The following is a 26,038-nucleotide window of genomic DNA, read 5'->3' on the forward strand; positions in this document are numbered from 1 at the left end:
TTGCAGAGTGTTTTATCTTCCAAAGTACATTAAGCATTTCTTATCGGGATCTTGCTGTCCTTCTGTGGTGAGAGCAAGTCCGTCGACTTTCTCTTTTGGTTCTGCTTGTTTGTTTCCATAGGCATCTCCACGCCAATTGTATTCAAGAGTTCTGTTCCGTTCTCCAAATTCGTTGCAATATGATGCTTTCCATTCAGAATTACCAAGATTTTAATGTGATTTAGCCATTTATATCTGATATTAGCTTTCCTCAGCGCATCTGTGATAGGCTTTAGGTCTTTTCGTATCAGCAGGGCTTCTTTTGGCAAATCAGTGTAAATCTGCACCAGGGTTCCATTAAACAGGATTGATCTGGATGTTTTGGCAATTTCAATTATTTTCATCCTTGCTTTTTTTATATACTTTTTTATTTTTAATTGCTTACAATAACTAACGATACAAAGGGAAGGAAGGGGGACAGAGGGAAGGAAAGAAAAAACAACAACACCATATAACAACACTACACTACAAATAATGCTTTCCCTTCATACTGCCATTATTTAGTATTAAAACTTTGTAAAATACTGATGGAATGGTTGACCTTGCAAAATACAAATTACAATCCAAATTAAATCTTCCTCCCCCCCCTGGGCCTCGGATGCAGTTCTCTCTGAACAGCTGCAACCGCCGTGCTCATTCCCTCCTCCCCTCCCCCTTCAGACTTCGAGTCCTTTTCTTCTTGCTTGGCCTCTTGCTGAAATACTTGGTTTTTGCCCTCAAAGTCCCTTAGCTGATCTTCTGATATTATCTTGTAAGCTTGATCTTCGTAACTAAACCAGATACCTTCCAGAAATAGCCATTTATACTTTATTCCACGTTCCCTCAGAAGAGCTGCAAACCTTTTATACTTAAATCTTCTTTTCCGAACTAAAAATGGAACATCCTTCAGTATCTTGACCTTGTTCCCCAAAAAGTCCAGATCCGCATTGTATGAGTTATATAGGATAGTGTCCCGGATCCTCTTAGATGAAAAATCAATGATGATCTCGCGAGGCAGCTGACGCTTCGTTGCATATTTTGAAGAAGCCCGACGGACCTCCAAAATGGCGCTTTTTACCTCTTCTTTAGTTGCCCTCGCGGGTGTCGCCATCAATTCCGAGGCAAGATCCTTTAAATCCTCATTTTCCTCCTCTTCCACGTTCTGGAGGCGCAAAATTGTCTGTGTTCGTTCCACTTGTAGCCCGATCAGCTGGTTCTCCACCAGCTTTAATTCTTTGTTCGTTGCCCTCACGAGTGACACATTTTCCCGAGCAGACTTCTCTGCCCCCCCGCTACTTCCTTAATGGTTTTCACTTCGCTCTCAATTAAGCCCATCCTTTGATCCATTTCGTTTAACTTGTCAACAAAGGGCTTTATGGCTTCGATAACCGACCTCTTCAATAAGTCCTCGAGAGACTCTCCTTTTCCCTGCAGGGCAGCCGAGATTGACTTGCCCAAAGTGGGACTCTGCTTTTTCGTCGCCATTTTAGGGGGGGGGAGACTGCCGACCAAGTTCTGAAACTCAGTGAGGGGGAAGAAACCCGAGCCTTCTTAGCTTCAGATCCCACCAATCTTTCACATACGCTTGTAATAACAGAAGGGATTCGCTTACTTACAGGCTTTCGCCTAGTTCTGCTCTTTGCCGTTTTCCATGGCCCAGCAGCACTCGAGGTGCCGCGCACGTCTGCCGGCCTCCATAGGAGCAAATGGGCAATTTACCCCCTGCATCAGTTTCAGGGGGCTCTTCCCGCAGCGCTCTGGACCCTGCCTCCCTCACTGGGAGTCCTGGGGGCTAATCTTTGCAGATCAGCCGCCCGGTCAGGCTGCTCAGGCGCTTCCTCCCGGACCTGCGGAGAGGAGCGTCTGACATGGCCGAGAAAACGAAAACGAATCCTATTTTCATCCTTGCTTTTTGATTGGGCATTTCGATAATTATATATCTAGGCATAGGTTTGTTCCTATATTGCCTGATTGCTCCAATTCGGTAGGCCTTTGTGATTAGTGGGCCTGAGCCCGAGCCCTCCTCTGCTTCAAGCTGATTAGCAAGCCATCTTGTGATTACTGGCATGAGTTCCTTATTTTTTATCAAAAGCTCATCAATCCCTTGTATTTTTAGGAAATTTTGCCTCATATTGACATCCAAATTAATTAGCCTCTCCTGGTGGTTTTCAATGTCCTTATGTAAGGTGCATACTTCTCTCCGTGCAGAAGAGCTCGCATCTAGGGCTCTATCTGCCTTCTGGTTAACTGCTTTCAGATCCAGTTTTATATCTTCTAGCTGTGCTGTTAAAGGGGCGATCATATTGGCAATTTGAGCTAATATCTCAGTCTTTAGTTTAGCCAGTTGTGGGTCTAGGATTATTTCTGTGACGTTTACCTCATTTGCTGCATTTATAATAGTTCCGTCCGCCATCTTGGATTGCTCCGTCGTTGTCTCTTCACACCGCCTGCTCTCTTTTGATGCTGCAAAGAACGTTTGTAAGTTTCTGGCTACCTTCGATTCATTTTTCTTTTTCTTGGAGATTGAGTTTCTCATTATATGTACTCCAAATGTTTTGTCATGCCGTGTAAGTGGGAGATTTGAGGGTCGGGAGGAGCGGAGCTCTCTCAACACGCGTCCATCCTGAAGTCAGCGACGCCACGCCCCATCTGCCTGGTTTATCAGATGCCAGCCACTCTGTCAGAGAATATGAGTCCTCAGTGGTACCTCCACGCCCCTGCCAGACATACATGGGTGATGCTACAATTCCCATCCTGCTGCCTGAAGTTATATTGAGGGGAGAAGGGGGCAGGGAAGCTGGACAGGGCCCCAAGGTGCCACAGGACACCTGCTCCTTCTGGCAGCAGAGCCCACCCCATCCATCCCAGCCCTGAGCCAGGAATCATTTGCCAGAATGTGTGAAAAGACCATCCCTACAGAGAGTTGGGGAGTGGGGGCTACAGTCATCTACAGGCAAGGAAACAGAATGCAAGTTTGTTGTTTTTCAATACATATTTTTATTAAACCGGAAAAGGTGAAGAGGTTGTCTGGATATGCCTTACCAATTTCCTCAGCTGGAAAGGGAGCAAAGGCAGTTTGCGCAGCAGTCAGAGCTGCAAAATCCGTTCCTTGTCCTGCCCTCACAGGGGCGAGGTTGAGATGTGGGCTGCCTTGGGAAACTGCTCCCTGGGCTGGACCTGAATGGCGAACGAGGAGGATAACCCAGGGCTGGAACATCTATTTTCCTTGATCTCTGACGAGTTGCGACCTGCCTGCAAGGGAAAAAGACACATGTGTGGCAAGGGACCCAGCCTGGTCCACAGTTAAGCCTAGTCTGCAACGTTCTGGGAGGGTGTCCATGGTTGGGAGCGGTGGCAGGTCCAGTGTCACAGGTGGAGTCTGCAACCAGATGCATGATCTTCTGGTGAAAAAGCGCTCTGCATTACAATGGTCTTATCCTGTGAGGGAGAAAATCAAAGGGCTGAGCATCCTCCATCAATAGGGAGTTACGAACACCCAGTCAACCTGACCTGCGGCTGCACTTCCTTCTCTGCTAGGAGGAACCCCAGCTGAGGGAGTCTAAACAGAGCCACCAGATGGGTAGCTGGCGCCCCCCTCAATGGCTGCATCAAGAACAGTTTTCTGGGCAACAGTTTACATGGCAGGCAGGCGCTGCTGCCACCCCCTCACATGTAGAGGCTGGCATTTGGGAGGGTTTAGGTGAGGGGGGCAGCTGGCACCAATCAGTGAGCCGGGGTAGCCACTGCCCCAGCTCCCTCTTACCTGTCAGTGCTCCCTCACTCCTTCCTGAGCTAGGATTCCAGAGTCAGATAATCTGCAAATGGACTTGGGTGGTTGTTGTTAGTCAGAATTCTAGACTTGCTCTTCTTCCCTTGAGCAAGTGCAAAGTACTCCCTGTTTTCTGCTAAGTCCCCCCAGTGCACTTGTGACCCACCACCCTGAGCAACCACTCTCCTGCCTTGCGTTCTAAGTCCCCACCGCGGGGGGCTGCTGGGCAGAGTCTTCGGCCGCCTCCCTACTTACCAGGGTTCATGGGCGACATAGCCAGAAGTTACGTAGGGTGCCTGGGGAGCTGACTGGGCACATGCAGGGAAACTCAGCCACCACGGGGGCGCATGCGGATTGGTCCCTGTGGTAGTTGCCATCCTATGCTCCATTGGGCTGCATGGGCGGGGCAGGGAGCTGGGAGGGGGGCCCAAGTTTTCCCGTTCAATGGGCACCTTTTTTCATAGTGTAAGCCTTAGACCTCTCTCTGAGTGCTTTCCACCCGCAACCCCCCCCCCCCAAGGATTGGGCTGTAATTCTAAACTTTGAGGAAGTTGAGCTGAAATGGTTCTGTTTTTTATTTCTGCACTAGAAAAATGCCCCAATTCTGCTGCGGACTTTGAGGACTCATCAGTTTCCTCAGTCCATTGGCTGAAAACTACTCAGTTGATTGTTGAGGAAACTTACAAAGGGATTTTTTTGTCTTTTCTAATGGCACCAACTTTGCAATGTTGCAACATTGCCATTTAATTTTTTTTAATTCAGCAAAAAGCTTGATTGGTTGCTGTTTAACCAATCTGGATGCAGGGGAATAAAGGTAGGGCCATGCCTCACATCAAAGAAAGCATTCTGCAGTTCAAGAAAAGCCTCAATTTGACTTCATGGGAAAAAATATCGGGGTATGTGTGCAGAGTAAAAAGCTGCAGAAAAGCTGGGGAAAGATTGGTTCTGCAGCAGTTGCAGACTTTCTCCATGCAGAATGCAAAAAAATCTGGGAAGCAGTTTGGAGACTGAATTGGGGTATTTTGACCATGCATGCAGAAGTCTGGAGAGAAATTGATGCAGTCTGGGAACCGATGAAAATGCCCTGTGCGGAAAAGTCCTTTGTTAGAAAAGTTTTTGCAACTAAAATAAACCTATTGCTGTGTAACTTAAATCCTTTTGTTGCTTGTCCTGAGCAAGAGTAATCGAAGGTTCTTTCCCTTTGTGATTAGAAGGTCTTGTTGCAATGTGAATGCATTATAATCAAGTAGAAATGATGATTTGAAAACAAGTAGATTTAATTCTCTCAAATGTACTTTTCATTTTCAGACTCTTCCTTGGTGGACTCTGCGATGTGTGAACATCCATCAGCAGTTGTTAGAAGAGAGATCTCCTGAACTTTTTGCTGTTGCCCATGCCTGTATACAGCAAGGTATATCTAAATGTAACATAAAGTAATAGTAAGTTATCAGAAATACTGGGTTTGATCTTGCAGATCTGTTCCCCAAGTGGAGGTACTTTCCTGTGGTAGAAGGAATTTGTGTCATGGAAGGCTTCTCTCACTGGAGGAAGAACCACCTCTTGCTTATGGAATGAATCTATCTGGATTTCTATCCAGATAATCATTCTTTGCTTAACTCAAGATGGTGTGCATTCGTATGTACGATTGTACCAGAACATTGCTACTTAACTGGTTTTTTTTTTACAGCTTCTCTCTGAAAACCAATAGTATTCATTCCTTTTTACAGCTTCTCTCTGAAAACCAATGGTTTTCAAATAATGCTATTAATTAATAAATCCTTTGTCCATTCATTGCTTGGCAATCCTTGTTTTATTCAGAATCATGACTGTGCAGTTTTGACAGAAATAAGCAACAAGCTTTGTTCTCTGAATAACTGGACACCTCTCCAGCTGAAGCATACAGAATTCTATTGCTTTACACTTAATGCAATATGTAAAAGAATGCCATCATTTTAATAAGATAATGAATGATGTCTCTGACGAGTATGGACTCTTGTGTTCAGTTTAAAATTAATTTTAAATGGCCTGCTTTTAAATAATGCAATTAATGTACTAGGCAAAAGCGCATTCCAACAATTGGTTTATATTGCTCTTTAACAGTAGCTTGCTTCTAATTCATCCTTTCAAGAGCCAGGTAAGGATGGGCCTTATTGACTTTTCAATTGGACTGAATGGTAGCTAATTCTTTAGCTGAAGTGGAGCTGCCAGTGCACCGTTCAGTAGCATTGTGATTAACTGCATTGTGGTCTACAGTACATGATGATGATTGCACAGTATTTGCTGACTTACAATCTGCTTAAGCTACATTCTTTGCTTTTGTACATTTGAGAACTGAATAGAAAATGAACCATATAACTTTTAGGAAAACAAAGTTGTAAGTCACTTCGGATCCCTGTTGGGGAGAAAAACAGTGCATAAACAAATAAATTTGCTTAATTAACATCTGTATCCCTCCCTGATCCTAGAACACTCTCAGGCAGTCCACAGAATAAAATGCATATTCAAATATTAAGTACTGTCCACTATCATGTACTAAATGGATTACGTTTTGACTTTTCTCTTGCCAGAAAAACTAGAAGGGAAAAATACTATAACTGGGAATACAGTGGCTAGGAGTTACTGGAGTATTTCTGCAGACTGAAGGATTTCTGCCCTTTCTTGCTACATTTCTCCCACTGCAGCCCAAAGTGTCCCCTCCCCCCTATCCTCCTCCGCAGGCAGGAATACTTCCAACCACAGAAACAGTCTAGTGGATCCAGGCTATTATCCTTCTCTTGTACCTGCAAAATGTTGGTGGGAAACTTTAAGACTTATATACTTTTTCTCCAACAGGCATTAACCCAATAAAGTTGCTGCCATACCTTTTAATTTTTAAGTGATATTCAAAGAGCTACCAACTCTAAGATCCCAATCTTCCAAGTATCAGTTGGCTTATATGAACAATTGGGAAGATATGAAAACTGTGTATTGCATAGTAATTTCACAGATTATGGTTATGTTGCCGGGGACCCCCCCTCCTCCTGTTGTGGGGCCTGCCATGGACTGTGTCAATTTCCTGAGTTGCTGTTTTAAGGATCCATCAAAGACTCTGTTTTGCAGCAGCATTACCCATGCCTATTTCCTGCTCTCACTGCTGCAATGGACTGTACAATCTATGTCTGTTTCCTGCCTCCTTGAGCACCTATTTCATTTGGGCCCAGAGCCATGCTGCCAGCAGCACAGTACTGGCCGGAGGGAGTCTCCATGAGCCTGGCCAGGCACCCCCTGGTCAGTTCCCGTGAGGAGCCCCTTGCAGGACGGTCACTGGGTCTGCCCTCATTACTGGGCAGCCTGCTAGCAAGCCCAAGCCGTGCCAAGGAAGAAGCCATGTTCCCAAGCAGTAAAGAGCCAGCCTGGACAGTTTCCTTCAAGGCTGCCATTTCGTGAAAGTGAGCTGACAGCGCCGGATTTAGGGTTGCCCGCGCCCAGGGCAACCCTAGGCTGACCACCTCGCGAGCGCTCCCCGCGCTGCGTTATGACGTTACTTCGGTGACATCATGCAGAGCGGAACGGCAGGGGCAGCGTGTGGGGCTGGGAAGCCGCCCGTGCCATTCGCCTCCCCACAGGCAAATGGCGTGGGCGGCCTCGCAGCCCCCCGCGCTGCTTTTGCCTGCCCTGCAGGACAGGGGGCGGCTGGCTTGCCGCGCACCCCCTGCCCTGCAGGGCAGGCAAAAGGCAGCGCGGCCACCCGCGCCATTTGCCTGCCCCTCAGGACGGGGCGGCCGGCGGCCCCCTGTCCTGCGGGGCAGGTGAATGGTGTGCGCGGCCCCACAGGCCCCCCCGCGTTGCCTTTTTGCCTGCCCTGCAGGACAGGGGGTGCGTGGCAAGCTGGTCGTCCCCTGTCCTGCGGGGAAGGCGAAAGCAGCACGGGGGGCTCCGAGGCTGCCCGCGCTGCTGCCTGCACCCTCTGGCAGCTGCTCCCAGCACCCCCTCCCTGGTGGCGCTGGGGGCAGACTACCCCCCCGCCCCCCTCGAGCCGGCCCTGCGAGCCGGTCACGTCTGCAGCAGCCAGCCTTGCCCTGCTATGCATAACTTGGAAGCCACCCTGGAATGGAAGCTACGTGCCGGCTGTCCAGGACACTTAATGGACGCATCTCAATGCAGCCACCGCATTCCAGAGTTGATGCCATCAAGACAACACCAGCTTCCTGGCAGATCCAATCAACCCACCCGGCACTCCCCTCCCCTCCTTTGTCCCCTCTTCCCGAGGTGTCACAGTCATACAAATTAGACACTAAAGTGGCCCATTAAGGATAGTTGTAGAGCCATCAAGCCTTTGTTCCCCTTTTGAGAACCACAGGGAAAAGGCACCAGCCCCAGTGTACCTTTTGGGGTATTTAAGCAGACTTCCCCCCGCCATGAGGTGCATGTGCCATTCCTCTACTGATCCCAGCCAGGCACGTGCCATTCCTATCCTGAACCTCCGCTGCCTCTCTCTACGGGTCTAGTGCAGGCATTAGATACTGCCATGCTTCGCTGCTACATCTTTCTTCCACGCCGTGACCAGGTGAGTATACCCAGTTCCGTCGGTCTCAAGTGGGTCTTCCTGCTAATGCAAACGGCTCTATTTTTCCTACTCTTTATTTCCTAGTTTCTTGTATGTATCTTGTTTGTGTGTGTTATTATAGGCATACACAACACTATTAGTAAAGACACGTTTTATCTTATTAGTCTCGCCTCTTTATTGCACGAGTAATCTAGAAGAGGGACTCTGGTATAGCTGGTTAAGATCCGCAATAATTTAAACCCAGACTGCATGCTAATTTCCCCATAAATAGCAGTTCTGGTAACAGTTACTGAAGAATTTGTACGTTTTTCCTAGCTTCACATATTTATTCATAGTTTCTTTAAAATGGGACAACTTTTATACTGATATTTCTGTCTCTGTGGATAAATGTAAGATGTAACATTAATGTTGTCTCATGATGACAGTGGAACAGAAAAGGGTATTGCATTGCAATTTTGGACTTCAACAATAGCCTTTTAAAAATGGAATGCAGCTGGTGATAACTCTGAAGACACATTAGCTTCATGTGGCAACACATTCTGGTTTGATAACAAAGTCATACTTGAAATACTTCGTTGAAATAAATTGTATTTGGCAGGTGTGGTAAGTACCTTTTCATAGATATTACATCATTCAACTATTAATAGTATCTTGTAATTTTAATTTCTTAAAATGTACCATGGAGCTCAGCCAGTTTCTTAAATAGAATATTTGAACTAGAGCTGTTATTAAATTTACTACTATGGTAAGATTATATTGCTTATTCACCCCTCTTTCTTGTCTGTGACCTTGGTGAAATTCTTCCAAGAACTAAACCCTTTATTTTAAAAGTGTGTTATCTTGGGAAAGGTAGATTCTTTTGAATGCATGAGTTCAAGTGATTGATCCATTTTTGTAAACTATTTTGCAGCTTTAGTGAACCATACCAAAAAGTGAGCCAAGATGATCAGAATTGGGAATTTTCCAAGAACATTTCTGCCTCTATGCTTAGTTCTGAAGAATCGTAGGATTCCTTAAAGCACCCAGTGTCTAAAGTCTTGAGCTTGGTAGCTTGTAGGATGATAAAGGAAAATGATGAATTAAAAGATATAATTCAAGACAAATTGTTGGTCCCAGTTGAAGTATTTCTCAGGCTCTTACCTCTTAGCTTGGACTGCTTCATGAACTTCAGTGTTCCTTTCTCCCCTTGTGTCGCTTCTTCATGGATTCCATTCTGCTTTCCATCTTTTTCATCACCTGGAATATAGTATATCTGCACAATGGATAACTCTTGCCATTGTTACTGTACTGTAATGTTTTCCCTAATTTTACCTACCATAGTGAGCATTAATTTCAGTGCCGTTGTACTTCATCAGAGTTAAATTTGAAATAGGTAGGGGCATGTCACACCATGCTGCCTACCCATACTTCAGTGTTCCTCCAAACTTCCCAGTTTTTCCATTGAGAAAAATGGAAAGAAATCCTTTTTTCCTGGGCTTTTACATGTCTGCCTAAGATATGTGCTGCTATGCTGAATTTAACAAAGCCTTTTAAAGATGACACCATGCAAATGGATAAAGCTGCCCATACGAGAGCATTCTCTGCTCCCCCTTTTATTGTTCCTCAGAGCATGTAAAACAAAATTGTCCAGAAAGCCATTTTTTTAAGGGAGTAGCACTGTAATTTAATGTCAGTGTTTGTGCTTGTTATGGAATGGGCTTTTTTTATTTATTTATTTATTTATTTACTTTACATTTCTATTCCACCCTCCCCAGGAAGGGCTCAGGGCAGATTACAAGAAGTTAAAAACACATTAACATTTTAATTTATGCAATATAAAAACAATCAAAATTTTAAAACATTCAATCATAAATATACATTGAAATACAATAAATATAGTAACCAGATGGTGGCAGTCAATAAAACAGCAATTCAGTTCAGCAGAGCAAGGTGGTGAACAACCTTTAGTAGGGAGGGTTCAGATCTTATATTCCTCTTTATTTTTCATTTTTTGGCTGACAGAGGCCAAGCCTGACCCTCAACCATATGCCTGGTGGAACATACAGGCCTGACGAAACTATAACAAATCCTGCCGGGCCTTGGTCTCAGTAGACAGAGAGTTTCACTAGACTGGAGCCAGGACTGAAAACGCCCTGGCTCTGGTTGAAGTCAGGTGGGCTTCCCTTGGTCCAGGGAGCACCAATAGATGTTTCTCTCCTGATCAGAGCATCCTCTGGGACACACATGGGGAGAGGCGGTCCTGCAGATACGCTGGTCCCAGTCCGCATAGAGCTTTATAGGTTAATACCCAAACCTTGTACCTGATCCGGTACTCAACTGGCAATGAATGCAGCTGGCGCAATATAAGTGTTGTATGCACTCTGCTCAGCGCTCCAACTATAACACGTGCTGCTGCATTTTGGACCAACTATAGTCTCTGGGTCAGACTCAAGGGAAGCTCCGGTAGAGCGAGTTACAGTAGTCCAGCCTAGAGATGACCATTGCCTGGATCACTGTAGTTAAGTCGCTGGTCGAAAGGTAAGGGACAAGCTGTTGTAAATGGAAAAAAGAGGACCTGGAAACCACTGTGACCTGCACCTCCATTTCAAGGACGCATCTAGAATCACCCCCAGGCTCCTAATCAACGACACTGGCACAAGTGGCACCCCATTGAAGGTCTGGAGTTGGAGTCTGGTACCTAAACCCCTGTGACTCAAATACAGGACCTCTGTCTTCGTAGTGTTTGATTTCAGTCAACTCTTTCAGCCAACCCGTCACGGTTTCAAAAGCATGCTCCAGGACACCCGGGGCCAAGCCAGGCCAGCTGTCCATCATCAGATATAACTGGGTGTCATCTGCATATTGATAACACTCAAGTCTGAAACTCCGCACCAACTGGGCAAGGGGGCGCATATAGATATTAAATAGAAGTGGGCAGAGTATTGCCTTTAGTAGGACACCGCACACCGTTGGTCAGTGAGATGACAGTCTCTCCCCAAGTGCCATCCTTTGTCGCTGACCATGGAGAAAGGAGACAAGCCTTTGCAAGGCAACCCTTCGTATCCCCACATCGGCAAGGCAGTGGGTCAAGAGTTCATAATCAGCCTTATTGATGTTGCTGACAGATCCAATAATAACAGCAGCACCAATCCACCTCAATCCAAGTGTCTGCGGAGGTCATCAATGAGGGCGACCAGCAGTGTCTCCGTCCCATGCCCTGGGTGGAAGATGGACTGGAAGGGATCTAGGGCTGAGATTTAAATGAAAAGTTTACTTAGTGCAGCCCCAGAGAGTGGAAGGGTTTAAAAAAATTTATTGAAGGGAGTATGATTGACAGGTTGCTTCCCCCTTTCTGTGATTGGCCAGTGAGAAGGTAACGGTGCTGACAGAATTATTGGAGGAGTTGAAATTTGGAGTCTGACAAAGAGGGTCAGACTAATAATCCTCTATGTGAGGAAAAAGAAAAAGTTTGCCCCAACTGGGGTAGCTCTAGGTTTAAAGAAGACTTTTAGTTAAAGTACTTAAGTGTGAAAGCCATCACTAATTTACAGAGACAAGATAGAATTGGGGTGTGGTGTTGGCAGAGAAAGTAGATAGATAAAGGAAACTCCCCTTCAGCCAAGCAATCAAGGTTATGTCTTTTGGAGAAGAATAATTCCTGCCCAGTGTCTATAAAAGTGGGGTTTGGCTCTGAGGAGGACTCCAGGTCTAGTGTAAAGGGAAAAGAGTGCTGTGTTGAAGTCAGAACACCTTAGCTGTAAAGTGAAATCTATGAAGAACCCTTGTTAAAGTAACCTAAGTCTGTAACTTCTGAAACTAAGCTTTTTTATATAAAAAAATTAAATTTTATTTAGGAAATAAGAAAGAACAATTAAGAGTGCGTAGAACCTTATACAGAAAACTATTAAGTAGATCTAACAGATTATGCATATTATAAAATACATTGAGTAATAATAATAAACTAAAGTACCTACAAAATATAAGTAAGATATAGGATTGCCTGGCCCCGTCAACCTCCCAGCAGGGGATTGGGGCCTGGAACTTACCTGTGGGGGTGGGGGGTTTGTGCACGCACTACCGCAAGCGCAATGACAAGCCTTTGCAAGGCAACCGGCCCTGGGAGTGCACCCATACTCCACAGGGGCCTGGATTGGGGCTGCTGCGGAGCGTGTAAGCGCTCCTGCCCTCCAAAGTGGCTCAAAATGTGCCTGTTTTGGCCCAGATTGGGCTCGTTTCGGGCCCGCTGCTCACCAAAACGGGCCTGAAACAAGACCAATCTGGGCCAAAACAGGCACATTTTGGGCTGCTGTGGAGGGCAGGAGTGCTCCTGTGGAGGGCAGAAGTACTCCCGCACTCCGCAGCGGCCTGATCCGGGCAAAAACGGGCCCAGGTGGCTGAAGCTCATGGCAGCGGGCATGGAAGGTTCACTCCCCCTGCTGGCCAGGTAAGGGGGAGCGGGGTGTGGGGGGCAGGGGTGAGGAATCCCCCATCCCTGGCGGGGTCTGACATTTCTAGTAAGATATATGAACTATTTTTTTTATTCCCCTTCCTCAATTCCAAGTAGATAGTCCAAAGCGATGCAAATTATACTTCCACCATTGTTGAAGATCCTGCAAGAATGAAACTATAAACATCTATACATTATATATCCATGTTAAATTCTATCACAGATTATTTAATATTAGTTCCATTACTCGACTTAGTAGCCTAAAATTTGGTGTAGTCTTAAATTAGTGGATTAATCTATTATATATTTTATATTTTGGTCTGTTAAAAATCATAATTAAAAAGATACAATAAAGACACTATATGCAGAAATTATATCCGCCAATTGAGAAATTTAATTGTATATGGAATAGTGTTTTAATGTTAGTTTATATTTTTATTGTTTTTAAACTGTATGTTACAAATTGTATGCTGTTACACCACCCTGAGCCTGTCCGACGGGGAGGGCGGTCTAGAAATGCAATCAATCAATCAATCAAATCTTCAGAAACTCCTTTCATAGCCTGATCAGTTTGCTGAGTTAGCAGTGCTGGTTCGTTGTCTTCTGGATTTAGTTTGGAAGAATCTTGGTCCCCTTGACACATCTTGGCTAAAATATTTCCATAGTCTTGCTTTACTTTGCTTAGCAAACTTTCAAGTTTGCTTGAAAGGGAAGAGGATATTTCTTGGGAGATTCATTCTATAATTTCTTCTTGAGTTTTCTTAATGACTGCGACCATTTTTTAATCCAGCAGGTGGTAGTAGATGGTGGAACTAAGCTTTAAAAGATTATTGTGCCTAACGTTTGTGAAGTATTCTGTTCTACAATCAAAATTTACCTCAGCTTTTCTTGCCCTGACTACCTATATACCAACCCTACTTGTTTTATAAACCTGTTTCCTTGCTATTTCATTTATAGAAGATGTGGGATCTGGTTTCTACTCTACCAAATATTTGTGCTGGGATATAAGCCACAAATATATGTTTTAAGTGTGGGACAAAAAGACATTTCAATTAGACTCAGAGACATGCTACCGGAGACTGCGCAGCAACAGCAAGCAAACCTTTGGAGGGAAAATCTGCCTCATAGTGGGGCTGTGAGTGTGGCTTATGTCACAGCATGGTTTTATTGCATTATTAATATATTATCTTGTTGCATTGTTATTTTGTAATCTGCCCTAAGTCACAGCTAGAAAGATGGAATAGAAATGAAATAAACAATAGACTCCCCCCATCACCCCACTGAATTTTTTTTAATCTTTTGCCCAATTAAAGTAACGTATTCTCTTTCATTAAGGTATATTTGATTCCCAAGAGGATATTTTTCAAAAATATTGAAGTTCTGAAACTTTACAATAAAGGACAGTGTCCCTTCTGGTGCTCTAAAACGTGTTTGTGAAAAATCAGAGGATGATGAGGCCATGTAAATTTTAAATTGGATGCTTTCTGCATGGCACATTTTAAAGCGGGCGCGGCTGTGCACTCACGTTGATTGCCGCTGAATTGGCTTGGCTCCTCCCTGCAAGGCGATTTGGTGTCTGTTTTCTTGAGACGAATGATGCTTTCCACATGGCACACTTTGGTGTCTACTTTCTTATGTTTGTTTGAAGCCGCCTTTTGTGGGGGCTGGAGATGTGCTTGCACAGCCAGGGAGTGACCAATTTGCAGTAGCTGTTTCTGAGCACACATAACCGTCCTTGGCTTTAGGGGAAAAAAATAAAAGGAAGTGTGTGTACAGTCGGAGAGGGACCAATTTGCAGCCGCCGTTTCTGAGCGTGCGTTACAAACCATCCCTGGCTTAAGGGGAAAAAATAAAAGGAAGTGTGTGCACAGCTGGGTAGGGAGGGAGTGGTTTTCACTGGGTGGCCAACCAATCAGCACCCATGGAAAGGAAAAGGTGGAGGGAGATCCAGTTTGGGACTTGGACTTGCATGCACACACACAGGACGCAGCAGTAGCAATTTCAACAGTGGCTTCAAAAAAAGGTCGCTGTATGTGTGCATGGAAACGGTCCGGAGAAAGCCAGGGAAAGGTCAGTTCTGCATCTCATGCCTCCTTTCCTTATGTGGAAAGCTGGAGATCGAGAGAAGCAGAACAGAATCAGAGTCGCCCTCTCATGTGGAAAGCTGGAGATTGAGTGAAGCAGAATGAAATCAGAATCACCAAAAATTGACCGTGCGGAAAGGGCCTTAGTCACTGGTGTCAGTTGATTTTTGACTGGCAAAGCTAATGTGGTTCTCATTCTTGTTCTATTTCCTTGAAGATCTTATATCTTTTACTGCCTTTTTGTTTTGCAGTATTGGAAATGGAGGCTTTGTTCACTGATGATGAATGCTGGCATCTTGCTGTTCAATTCCATCTAGAGTGTGCTTACACATTTTTGAATTTTTTTGAGTATAAAAAAGCCAAACAACACTTCCTTGCAGCAAAAGATATGACCAAGTTACAGATTGATTTGACAGGTATGTTACTTTTCCTGTTTAAACTAATAAGGACTATAGAAATTATCTTGGGTTACAAGGCACTGACTTCTGTTTTCCATCATTTTAATTGTACTTATGCTTCTTTCAGTTGTTTTCTTATAATGACTTTTCGTTAATCTATTTTTTTCCTTGAATAAAATTTAAAGTATTTTCAGGAGAAAATACCTCCAATGCTTTGGGTTTCAGATTTCAGCCAAGGGGTGACAAATAGAGATGGGCACAAACCGAAATACAAACCAAAGTTCATAATGAACCAGGCTGGTTCGTGGTTCGTGAACCGGCTGTTTGTCAGAGCCCATTTCTGATGAACCACCACGAACTTTAGGCTGGTTTGTTTGGTTCGTTTTGTGGTTTGTCACTGCAGACAGCCTAGCGCCAATCAATCAGTTTCCTAGGAAATGGGATGGACTTTCTGCAGGCCTTCTGCTGGCCCGGAAGTGACCTTCTGCTAACCCAGAAGTGACGATTTGCTGACCTGGATATGACATTTTCACAAACCAAACGAACCGGTTCACGAACTGGGGCAGGTTTGTGAAAGTTCGTGGTTCAAGAAATGCAACAAACCACAAACCACACAGTTTGTTTTTTTTCTGGTTCGTGCCCATCTCTAGTGACAAAATGCTTTACATGAACATGTATGAATACAGGGTTTGATCCTGCACACCTTTTCTTGTCAATATCTTCTCTTTGTTGTGTTCTCTTTTTAACTCGCATGTTCTGTAACAAATTAACTGCTTAAGTGGAGTTGCCAACAGTGTGGAATGGGTTTAAGACTTATAGTTTGTCAGCTTGTGCAAAGAACTGTAGTATTAGAGAGTATGAGCAAAAAAATATGGCTGTGGTTTGCACAAATAGGACTTAGCTGGGAGTTTGCTTCCTTTGAATCTTGGCTTAGTCTCTTTGATCACATTGGACCTTAGTAGACTGCAGTGTGTGATGTTGTCTCTGTTATTGTTATTGTTATTGTTATTCTTTAATTTACAGTTCGCTCTCCCTGCAGACAGGCTCAGAGCAGATAACATCATGTAATAAAACCACATTAAAAACACATTAAAACATAGAATTCAGTATTAGAGAACCGCAACTCTGCATGGCAGCCCATATTGCTGAACCCAACCCAATACATCCCATGGGGTGGGAGACGGTAAACAGTACTAAGCGAGTTGGTAAAGAATTGGGGGAAGGGGGGTTACGATCTCCCCTCGACAGGAGACTGGCAAAGGAGCTCGCCCACAACCCAACCTTAGCCATATGTCTGACGGAACATCTCTGTCTTACAGGCCTGGCGGAAGGATAACAAATCCCTCTGGGCCCTAGTTTCCATGGACAGAATGTTCCGCCAGGTTGATGCCAGGACCAAAAAAGGCTCTGGCCCCGGTCGAGGCCAGGTGAGCATCCTTGGAGCCAGGGACCACCAGCAGTTGTTTATCGGCCGACCAAAGCACTCTCTGGGGAACATATGGTGAGAGGCAGATATGCTGGACCCAGTCCGCTAAGGGCTTTATAGGTTAAAACCTTGAACCTAATCCAGAACTCCACTGAGAGTCAGTGCAGCTAATGCAAAACAGGTGTTATATGTGCCTTATGGGGCATCCCCTTAAGGACGTGCATAGCTGCATTTTGGACCCATTGCAATTTCCAGATGAGATTGCAAGGGAAGTCCTGCATAGAGTGAGTTACAGTAGTCTAATCTGGTGACCATTGCCTGGATCACTGTCATTAGGTCATAGGTTGAAAGATAAGGGACAAGCTGCCTGACCTGATGCAGGTGGAAAAAGACAGACCTGGCAATCGCAGTGATTTGGGCCTCCATCAATAAGGAGGCATCCAGAATCAGCTGCAGACTCCTGATCATCAGAACAGGTGCAAGCGGCACCCCATTGAGTGCCGGGACGTGGATTCCTGAACCTAACATCCCACGACCTAAGTGCAGGACCTACGTCTTCATGAGATACAGTTTCAGTTGACTCTGTTTCAACCATCCAGTCATGGCCTCCAAAACTCCAGCCCAAGGCATCTGGCGCAGAGTCCGGCTGACTGTCCATCAACAGATACAACTGAGTGTTATCCGCATTCTGATGGCACCCCAATCCAAAACTTTGTACTAGCTGGGCAAGGGAACACATGTAGATGTTGAATAACATCAGGGAGAGAATCGACCCCTGTGGGGCACCGCACATCAACAGGTGGCACAGTGACAATTTCTCCCCCAGCGCCACCCTCTATCCCCAACCATGGAGAAAAGAGACAAGCCACTGCAAGGCAGTCCCTCTAACCCCACTTTGTCAAGACAGCGGGTCAACAAATCATAGTCAACTGTGTGCCAGTTGACTATGATGCCTACGATCCAGGTGCCGACGAAGATTGTCTGTGAGGGCAACCAGTGCCATCTCCGTCCTGTAGCCCAGGCGGAAACTGGACTGAAATAGGTCAAAGACAGAGGAGGTTTGGGTCTACCAGATTTGAGATTATATTTTGCAGCTGTCTGGTCTGGATGAAGGAATGGATTATTGTTAAAAAACAGAAGACTATTAGACGTTGAAGGGCATGACTTAAAATTTGGGTGGCATGGGTATCTATGGTATGGCAAATTTAAGGCTAATGCAAAGTTTAATAATCATTATGCAAGGCGTGCCGTTTTGAGAGTATGGAATAAATACAAACCTAGGTTTTGCTCGAAAATATCTCTGGTTATCATCACAGAAAGCTCATTTTAGAAGGGAAATGGTGAGCCCAACTAAATGGTTAACTTATCATGGCTTGTTTGAATTTTCTCAAGGTCAAGTTAAAATTAAGTCAAGAACGATTTAGCAGCAGAAGGGCATGTTTGCCAATGGTTTCCCTATATGCAAATTTTGGAGAGATTTAAATTAGATAAAAGACATTATGACTTTGAGCAATCTAAAACTGAATTTGAAATTGTCCTCTGTACAAATGATGAACATGTTCTTTTTAAAATGTACAAACTCTTGTTGAGGTTTGAGGCAGAAAAAGATCAAGTAAAAGAATGTATAATTAAATGGGCAAGCAACTGTGACATGATATATTAATGGAGCAATGCGAAAATATTTGGACAAGGGGGTTGAAATTTACATTAAGCTCTAGTATCAAGGAAAATTTTTATAAGATGATGTATCGTTGGTATATGTCTCCTGAAAAATTGGCTAGAATGTATAAGGATGCTTCAAATGTATGCTGGAAATGTGCTAAACAAGAAGGGATGTTTTATCATTAGACATGGGCATGAATCATAATATGAATCAAATTTCATGACGAATCAGACTGATTCACGTATCGCAAAACGCGTTTTGTGGGGCCCCGTTTTTTAACGCAATCCACAACTTTTGGGGCTGATTCGTTCGATTTGTGAATGCTTCATGACATGAGACAGGCTGGCGCTGATCCATTGATCTCGTAGGCAACATAGGCCCGGAATGTCTGCAGACCTTTTGTTGCTGTGGAAACCCTAACATTAGCCCACATAACCTTGATAGGCAGCTCTCCCTGCCAACCAGAGAGCTGAGCAATGTGAGTCTGCACAAGTTTACCTGGGAACTGTAGTCGGAGACTCCTTCCCCTCTCTGTTTACCTTCTCCGTTTTTAAGAATAGGATGGTGGAGTAGCGGCAGTGGCAGCAGCCTCAGCAGCTCCTTCTGCCACTGCTCGCTGCTTGCCAGCTTCAGGAACCTTTCCCTGACTCTCTACCTCCCATCGTCCTGCTGCTCTGACATACCTTCCCAGCCACCCAGCCACCCTGCCCCCAAGCTCCCTGGAGTGGATCCTGAGCGGATCTGCTCTGCTCTGCTTTTCCTTTGAGAACAAGCTTGCAATAATTTGAACATCAAACAATAGACTTGATTTGTGACAAACCAAAAAATTCATAGCAGCTACAAGCTTGCAAGGTTTGAATTATCCCATATTCAAATAAGTAGTAACCGGTTACTACAAACAAGTCTATTGTTTGATGTTCAAATTATTGCAAGCTTGTAGCTGCTTTCAATACAGATTTTGATTTCTGCGTTTGTACTCTTTATATTGCTCTGTGGTATATGGGGGTTCAGTTGTTGATTGTGAGCATCATTCAGACTGTATACTTTTCAGCATTTTAGCACTTTGTATTTTGTTTGACATTGTAAGCTCGCCTCTGGATTGTGTTTCCTATGAACTGTGTGTAATCAGCCTTATAGCCACTTAGAGTTTTTGTTGTAATTAACTATAAAAAAATCTTTGAATATATTAGATATATTGTAGCTGTAATTGCTTTAGTTAGTTGGTCACAGTTAGAAATTTGCTTGTCACTTACGTTGTTCCATGACTCTCTCTACGTTGGCTGTTCTGCAACTGCCCGCTCGATCACCTTACCCAGAAATAGGAGGTTCGAAACTGAGTCTTCCCACAAAAGCTAACCCATCCTTGGAAAGGACCTTGCCTTCTCCCTCTACCTTTTATTGATAGAAACCAAGGCTTGAAGTCTGGCAATATTGGTTTCCAATAGGCAAAGATGTCAGACGAGGATGTATTTTATTTGTCTTTCTGTTCTTTATGATGATATGCAGAACATATCGTAAGGAAAGCTGGATTAGATTTAGATGAAGGTGGAGTGAGTTGATGAAAAAAAATACTAATTTGAGATATGCAGATGATGTCAAAATACTGACAGAAAATAGTGAAGATTTGAAACAAGTACTGATGGAAGATAAAAGAGAAAGTGCCAAGGCAGCATTACTGCTGAACATCAAGACGACACAAGTAATGACCACTGAGGAATTCCACAACTTTAAGGTTAACAATGAAGAAATTGCAATTGATAAAGAATTTCTATTCCTTGGCTCAATCACCAACCAAAAGGAGATTGCAACTAAGAAATCAGGAGACTGAGACCCGGAAGGGCAGGCATAAAGGAAATAGAGAAGATACTTAAGCATAAGTGTAATGTTTTATCATATAAATAGTTTGTGTGTTTTGTTTCTGCTGGTTAATGTGGGGTTTTAAATACTTGTTACTGTGGTCAAAAATGCAGGTCTCTAAAGCAAGGAGGAGGTGGGCTGGATGGGTGAAGCATGCTGTGACTGGACCCTAAGGGCCAGAGTCAACTACAGCTTTTAGGCTGAGTGCTGAGAGAAAGTTTAAGTCGGTCAGTAGAGAGGCAAGTGAGTCTGTCACAGAGTCTAGTTCAGAGAGGTTCAGTGAATCTGTATGGAAAAGCCTCTGTGTCTACGTGGGTGAGGGAAGTATTTATTCTGTTAGTGATGAACTGAGGGAAATAAGTCTTTGTGACTGGGTCTGTGAATAAACATTTAAGGATCTATATCTAATTTGAAACCACCAGACTTATGAACCTATTCAGAAGCCAATATCCTTATCAATATTCTGCAACCATTATGCATGTACATGCAAATAAGTTCTATTTCTGGCTACATGAAACATCTGTTTCATCTGGAATATAGGATCTCTTTTCTACTTCACAGCCACCCCCCACACATTGACCATTCTTTTATACTACCATCTATAACTAAACCTTCCTATGCTGGAGAGAAGATTTATTGCTATAACCTCAGATATAGTTACTGAAGATCTTGTGATCTTAAGTTTAGTTTAAAAAAGAGAGATGAGACTGAAACAGAGCGGTCATGCTGTCTTCCTGGATTCGCCTGATGTCTTCAGGGAAATGCATGAGTTGGTTAGAGCCATTCTAGTGCATGACTCTATGAAATCAGTGACATTTTGGACTCACATATGGCCTTAATGAAGAAAAATGGGACTTATACTCTTAGGCGTTCTGAATTAAGCAGTGAAGAATTGCATCAGCCTAAGAAATCTATTTTCTACCAAATGTTGAATGCTATGTATGTTCTCATCTAAAATACTCATATTCAGTAAAATGTTCTGAATTAAGCAGTGAAGAATTGCATCAGCCTAAGAAATCTATTTTCTACCAAATGTTGAATGCTATGTATGTTCTCATCTAAAATACTCATATTCAGTAAAATGTTTGCATTACATAAAAGATACCAAGATTACATTCACTAGAATGCTTTTTAGAAGAGGATGTCTAAAGTCTAGATTAGCATTGGAAAATTAGACCTTTGGCTGGCCAAACAAGGGTGACCAGCTCTATAAAAAAGTTATTTACTGTGGCGTATGTTAATTTTTGGAGTATCCTGGGCAAGAATAAGGAGTTTTCCACATGGCTTTTCCCCGACAGTTCTGGCCACATACCACTTTGATTTCTCCCCTGATCGCCGTACACATTTTTTTTGCCTTTCATTTTCACTTCAGATTCCCACCCCCCATTTTTTTTCAATTCTTTTGAGACCGCTTTTACCCCAATCTTTTTCTGGAAGCCAATTTTGAGTAAATTTTTTCCCTCGTGTGTAATGTTTCTTTTGGTTTTGTTTGTCCCATCCATTTCCACCAACCTCCAGCTCACTTTTTGATTATTGGACATTTGCCATCATCAAACCATTCCCCTCACCTTCCTCCCCCCTTCTGGTTTCTACATTTTTAAATCATCATTTTGATTTATCTGTCTCAACTCATTGTTGTACAGCAGATGCAGCAGATTCCCTGAATTCCCATTTTTTTAATTTTTCATTTTTTAAAAAGTGTCTAGTGCCTTCCTTTGTGGAGATACACCTTTTTCCTTGTATCTCCAAAAGGGAAGGGGTTAGAGACTTACTTTTTTAAAAAGTGAAAGCTGGGAATAGAGAGAATCTAATGCATCTGTTGTTACAAAGGTAGGTCAATATATTGATATGAAAATTATGATTTTAAAAAATTACTAAAGCTGTGGTGATCCAGGAGAGGGGAGATGGCCACTTCTGGTGCCAAAAAAAAGCAGCATGGTTTGAAAAGCACTTAGCAGCTGGTACTCTGGGCTCCATCCCACAGACATGCAGGAGAACCATTCCGAAACTGATTCCAGTGCTTGGAGATTGATTGCTAAGAAAATCAGAAGTAAATCAAGTGTGCAGAAAAGCCCTAAGTCTCTGCTGGTGGTAGTCATTAAGAGGTAGTCCTTGCTAACAGATTAAGTTTGCTGAACAGGCAAAGTTTTGCTCTTGTACAAATGTATTGTGGAATATAAAATGGGGTAAAAAGTAGTCAATTCTAATTTGGTTTGAAATGCCTTTCCTAAAATCTCTACCATCACTATTTCCATATCTCCTTGATCTCTTAGCTCCCTTCTGTCAATTTTTGCATTGATTTCTAGTTCCTAGTCTTAGATTCTTTGGCAACAGGAAATGTTAAACATGATTCCTAGGTGACTATATTTCCCTTGCAGCCCATTTCATGCACTGCTTTTGTTTTTTAAAAAGCAACGTTCTTTGGTCTTAGTAACATCACTCAAACTAATAAAAAGTGGCTTGGATTTTTTGGCTGTGCAAATGGAAGCAACTTAAGGTCGCAGATCTTTCCCCACCTGCCCTTCTGCAGCTTTCTGGTCCCTGAAAAGGCATTGCTGGGGCAGCAGGGGTATAATTACAAAGCATGGTAGATGAAGGGCGGCAGAGTTCTGCTTGATTTCCGCCTCCTGGCTGCTGGCCGCTTGGCCTAGTGGTTTTTTGGGCCATGGAAGTCCCATGACCCACTGCAATGCCATTCTGGAGACTGTGGAAAATGGGGAAAGGTAAGTCAGTGTGATCACTTTCTGTTCATGCAGCCGCAGAATCTAGCCCAGTTTATTTTTTATATCTTTTATATAGATTCAGTTTTCTCTTTCTCAGATGTAAGGGTTCCATTTATTAATAGGTTGCCATACACCACTATGTTCTGTTCACGTATGTTTAATCTCCAGCTTCTGCCCTTGTGTACTGGAATTCCTGTTTTATCCTAATGGCTTATTTTTTGCAGGTGTTCTGGGGAAAAGGACACGATTCCAGGAAAAATGTGTAGCACAGCTTATATTAGATGTTCAAAGGAAAGATAACGTCCTTCTTCGTCACCATGAGCTTAGTCCAGCACCTACGCCATTAGAAAATTTAGCACAGGTATAGAACTAAAAATGAATTGCCTTCTTTTGCAATGCCGTGTCCTGTTCAACCTACACATAGTTTGCAGTATTGCCTTCAAGTATGTCTTTGTGTTGAACTGTTTGTCTCCTTATCAAATTATGTCCATACTGTGGGTTTATTTTTTAGGTGCTATAAATTAAAACTGTATAATATATATATTAGAATTATACAGAAAATGTCAGTACAACTTTCTTTCTAAAAGATTTTTTTTTTTAGGTTGTGGTGAATAAATGTATTTTGAAAAAAATTGCAAAGTGCAACAAGAGTTTGCATAATTCCTAATGGTAACCTTTTATACTGCCAGCTAAGAAAGTAAGTGCAGCCATGGTGGATCAGACCAGTGGTTTCTCTAGTCCAGCCAGCCAGATATCCTGGAAGGCCTATAAGCAGGGCAAGGGAAACAAAACCTTCCCCTTGTTGTTGCCCCCCCCATTAGCATTCAGAAGATTACAGCCTCTGAACATGGAGGTTCCATTTAGTCACTGTGACTAATAGTCATTGATAAATCTGCTCTTCATAAATTTGTCCAATACCTTTTAAAGGCAATTAAACTAGTTGCCGTCACTATATCCTGTGGTGGTGAATTCCACAAGTTAATTACTCATTGAGTGAAGTAGTACTTCTCTTTTCTGTTTTCAGTCTTCAGTTCAATAACTTTAGCACCGGCCCCTGAGCTAGTGTTATGGAAGAGGAAGAAAAAGCTTCTCCACTCCTTGCACAATTTAATGCCCCCCCCTCATCTCTAACCGAACACCTTCAACTCAGCCAAAATAGCGTTTTTCTGCTGATTAGTGAACTTGAAAATTTATATTCCTGACAAAATTCCAACCGGACCCTGCCATTCAGCATTTTTTTAAAGTTACCACTTTCAGACAAAGGAAAGATTTAGGTGGAATTTATCACTTGCGAATTTCCCAACAGAATTGTGCTCTGGATGATGACACGGTGCTAAATGAAATAAAGTTTGCAGATACTCATCCGAAACAGATGCCTGACTTGTGTGCAGAAGAGCTTGCTGTTATCCTTGGAATTTGGTAAAGTGATGCATATGTTCCATCAAATTTTTTTTTCTGAAATCTTTGCAGAAAAATTGTTAGGAAAAAATGTTTTAGAGCTCAGGAGCAGCTCTAGGCATCCACTGTGTTTTCTTTTAAGGATGGTTGAGGATACAGAATCATTTTTGGACCCACTGGCAATTCTAGAGGCTTCTGCACTCCGCCACCTTCAGACAAGGCAAAGTTGCCGGATTATGACAGTTTAGATCTGACTGTTTCTGGTGGGTAGCGGTGTTGGTCAGTAGTAGAAGAGCAAGATTTTGGTCCAGTAGCACCTTAAAGACCAACTTGATTTCCAGTGTATGAGGTTTTGAGAGTCAAAGCTCCCTTCATCAGATGTGAGGAATGAAAAAAGGAAGGTATCCTTATAAACCAGGCAGAGAGTGGGAGGGGTACTGTAAATTATAGTGTAAAAAAGCTAGCTATAATATGTGTTGTAGTTAGCTTGATAGAGCCTGGGAGCAAAGCGCAGAAAATTACCGTCTGTAATGTGAGAAAAATCCTGTGTTCTGATTCAATCCTGGGGTATCCATTGTTCTAAATTTGCAAATAAACTCAATTTCATGTTGACTGTTTCAGGTTATATGTGAAAGATATTTAATGATCTGTTCATACCTACTTTTGTAGCTATCTCGTCTAAGTTTTGAAAGTGTATTTGAGGACAGTTCTTTTTAATTAACTTGAAACTTTTCAAAAGCAAAGTCTTATGTAACAGCAAGCTACATTTTAATTTTATTAATACTCAAAATATGATTTTATTTTACAGCATAGACTTTCAGAAAAACAATCCAGTCCATAAACTCACTGAAGAGGAGCTGCTTGCTTTTACATCAGTAAGGAACTTATCTATCTTTTCATTTTTATTTTTTTTATAAAATTTTTATTGGTGAGTACATAATTAATACACACATTCCCCATCTTACCTAATTTATATCAACCCCCACCCTTTCCCTCCCCCCTCCTTGTAGACTTCCAACAGCTTTCCAACCCTTAACCTATCTTATTACTTAACTTATTTTCAACTATATTCTTCTAAATCATATATATTATATCTCTTATTCTAAGCATATTCAAATTCTTTTATATATACTATATCAAATCCACTAATATATCTATCTCTACGTCGCTATTTGAACTGTATATTTTTAATAAAGTCTCCTTAATAATAATACTAGCTTAGATTAATTAATAGCTAAAATTTTCCCATTAATGGTAAAGTTACTTCTCTCTTCTATTTTTTAAAATCACAAATTAATAGATCTCAAACTGCCACAGTCCTCCCTTCACATCCCATTTTTTTCCTAAATACTGTTTCAATTTCCCCCAATCTGCAATATATTCTCCTGGATCGAGATCTTTCAGTTTTCTTGTCATTTAGTCCATTTCTGCCATGTACAGCAATTTGTAAATCCAATCTTCTATAGTTGGTATTCCTTGCACTTTCCATTTCTGCGCATATAAAAGTCTTGCTGCTGTAGTCATATAAAATAACAATGTTCTGTGCTGCATTGGAACATCTTCCATTCCCAAGTTCAGTAGCAACAATTATGGGTTCTTATTTATTTGGATTTGCAAAACCTCATTAATTACTTCAATTATATCTCCCCAGTATTGCTTAGCTACCTCACAAGTCCACCACATATGATATATTGATCCTTCATGCTTTTTACGTTTCCAGCATCTATCTG

The 26,038-nt window shown here is 42.8% G+C and overlaps 1 protein-coding gene across 2 annotated transcripts in view; it reads left to right on the top strand.

Moving 5' to 3' along the window:
* TTC27 (tetratricopeptide repeat domain 27) overlaps positions 1-26,038 on the top strand; it is a 169,338-nt gene that overhangs the window by 42,059 nt on the left and 101,241 nt on the right. For both annotated transcript variants that reach the window (XM_054980541.1, XM_054980549.1), the window contains exons 5-9: positions 5,096-5,198; positions 15,095-15,259; positions 23,135-23,271; positions 24,217-24,329; positions 25,117-25,183. In XM_054980541.1, coding sequence (XP_054836516.1) covers positions 5,096-5,198; positions 15,095-15,259; positions 23,135-23,271; positions 24,217-24,329; positions 25,117-25,183 — 585 coding nt within the window. The remainder of the gene's footprint in view (positions 1-5,095; positions 5,199-15,094; positions 15,260-23,134; positions 23,272-24,216; positions 24,330-25,116; positions 25,184-26,038) is intronic.

Source organism: Eublepharis macularius, chromosome 1 (assembly GCF_028583425.1).
Source record: "Eublepharis macularius isolate TG4126 chromosome 1, MPM_Emac_v1.0, whole genome shotgun sequence".
Classification (NCBI taxonomy): domain Eukaryota; kingdom Metazoa; phylum Chordata; class Lepidosauria; order Squamata; family Eublepharidae; genus Eublepharis; species Eublepharis macularius.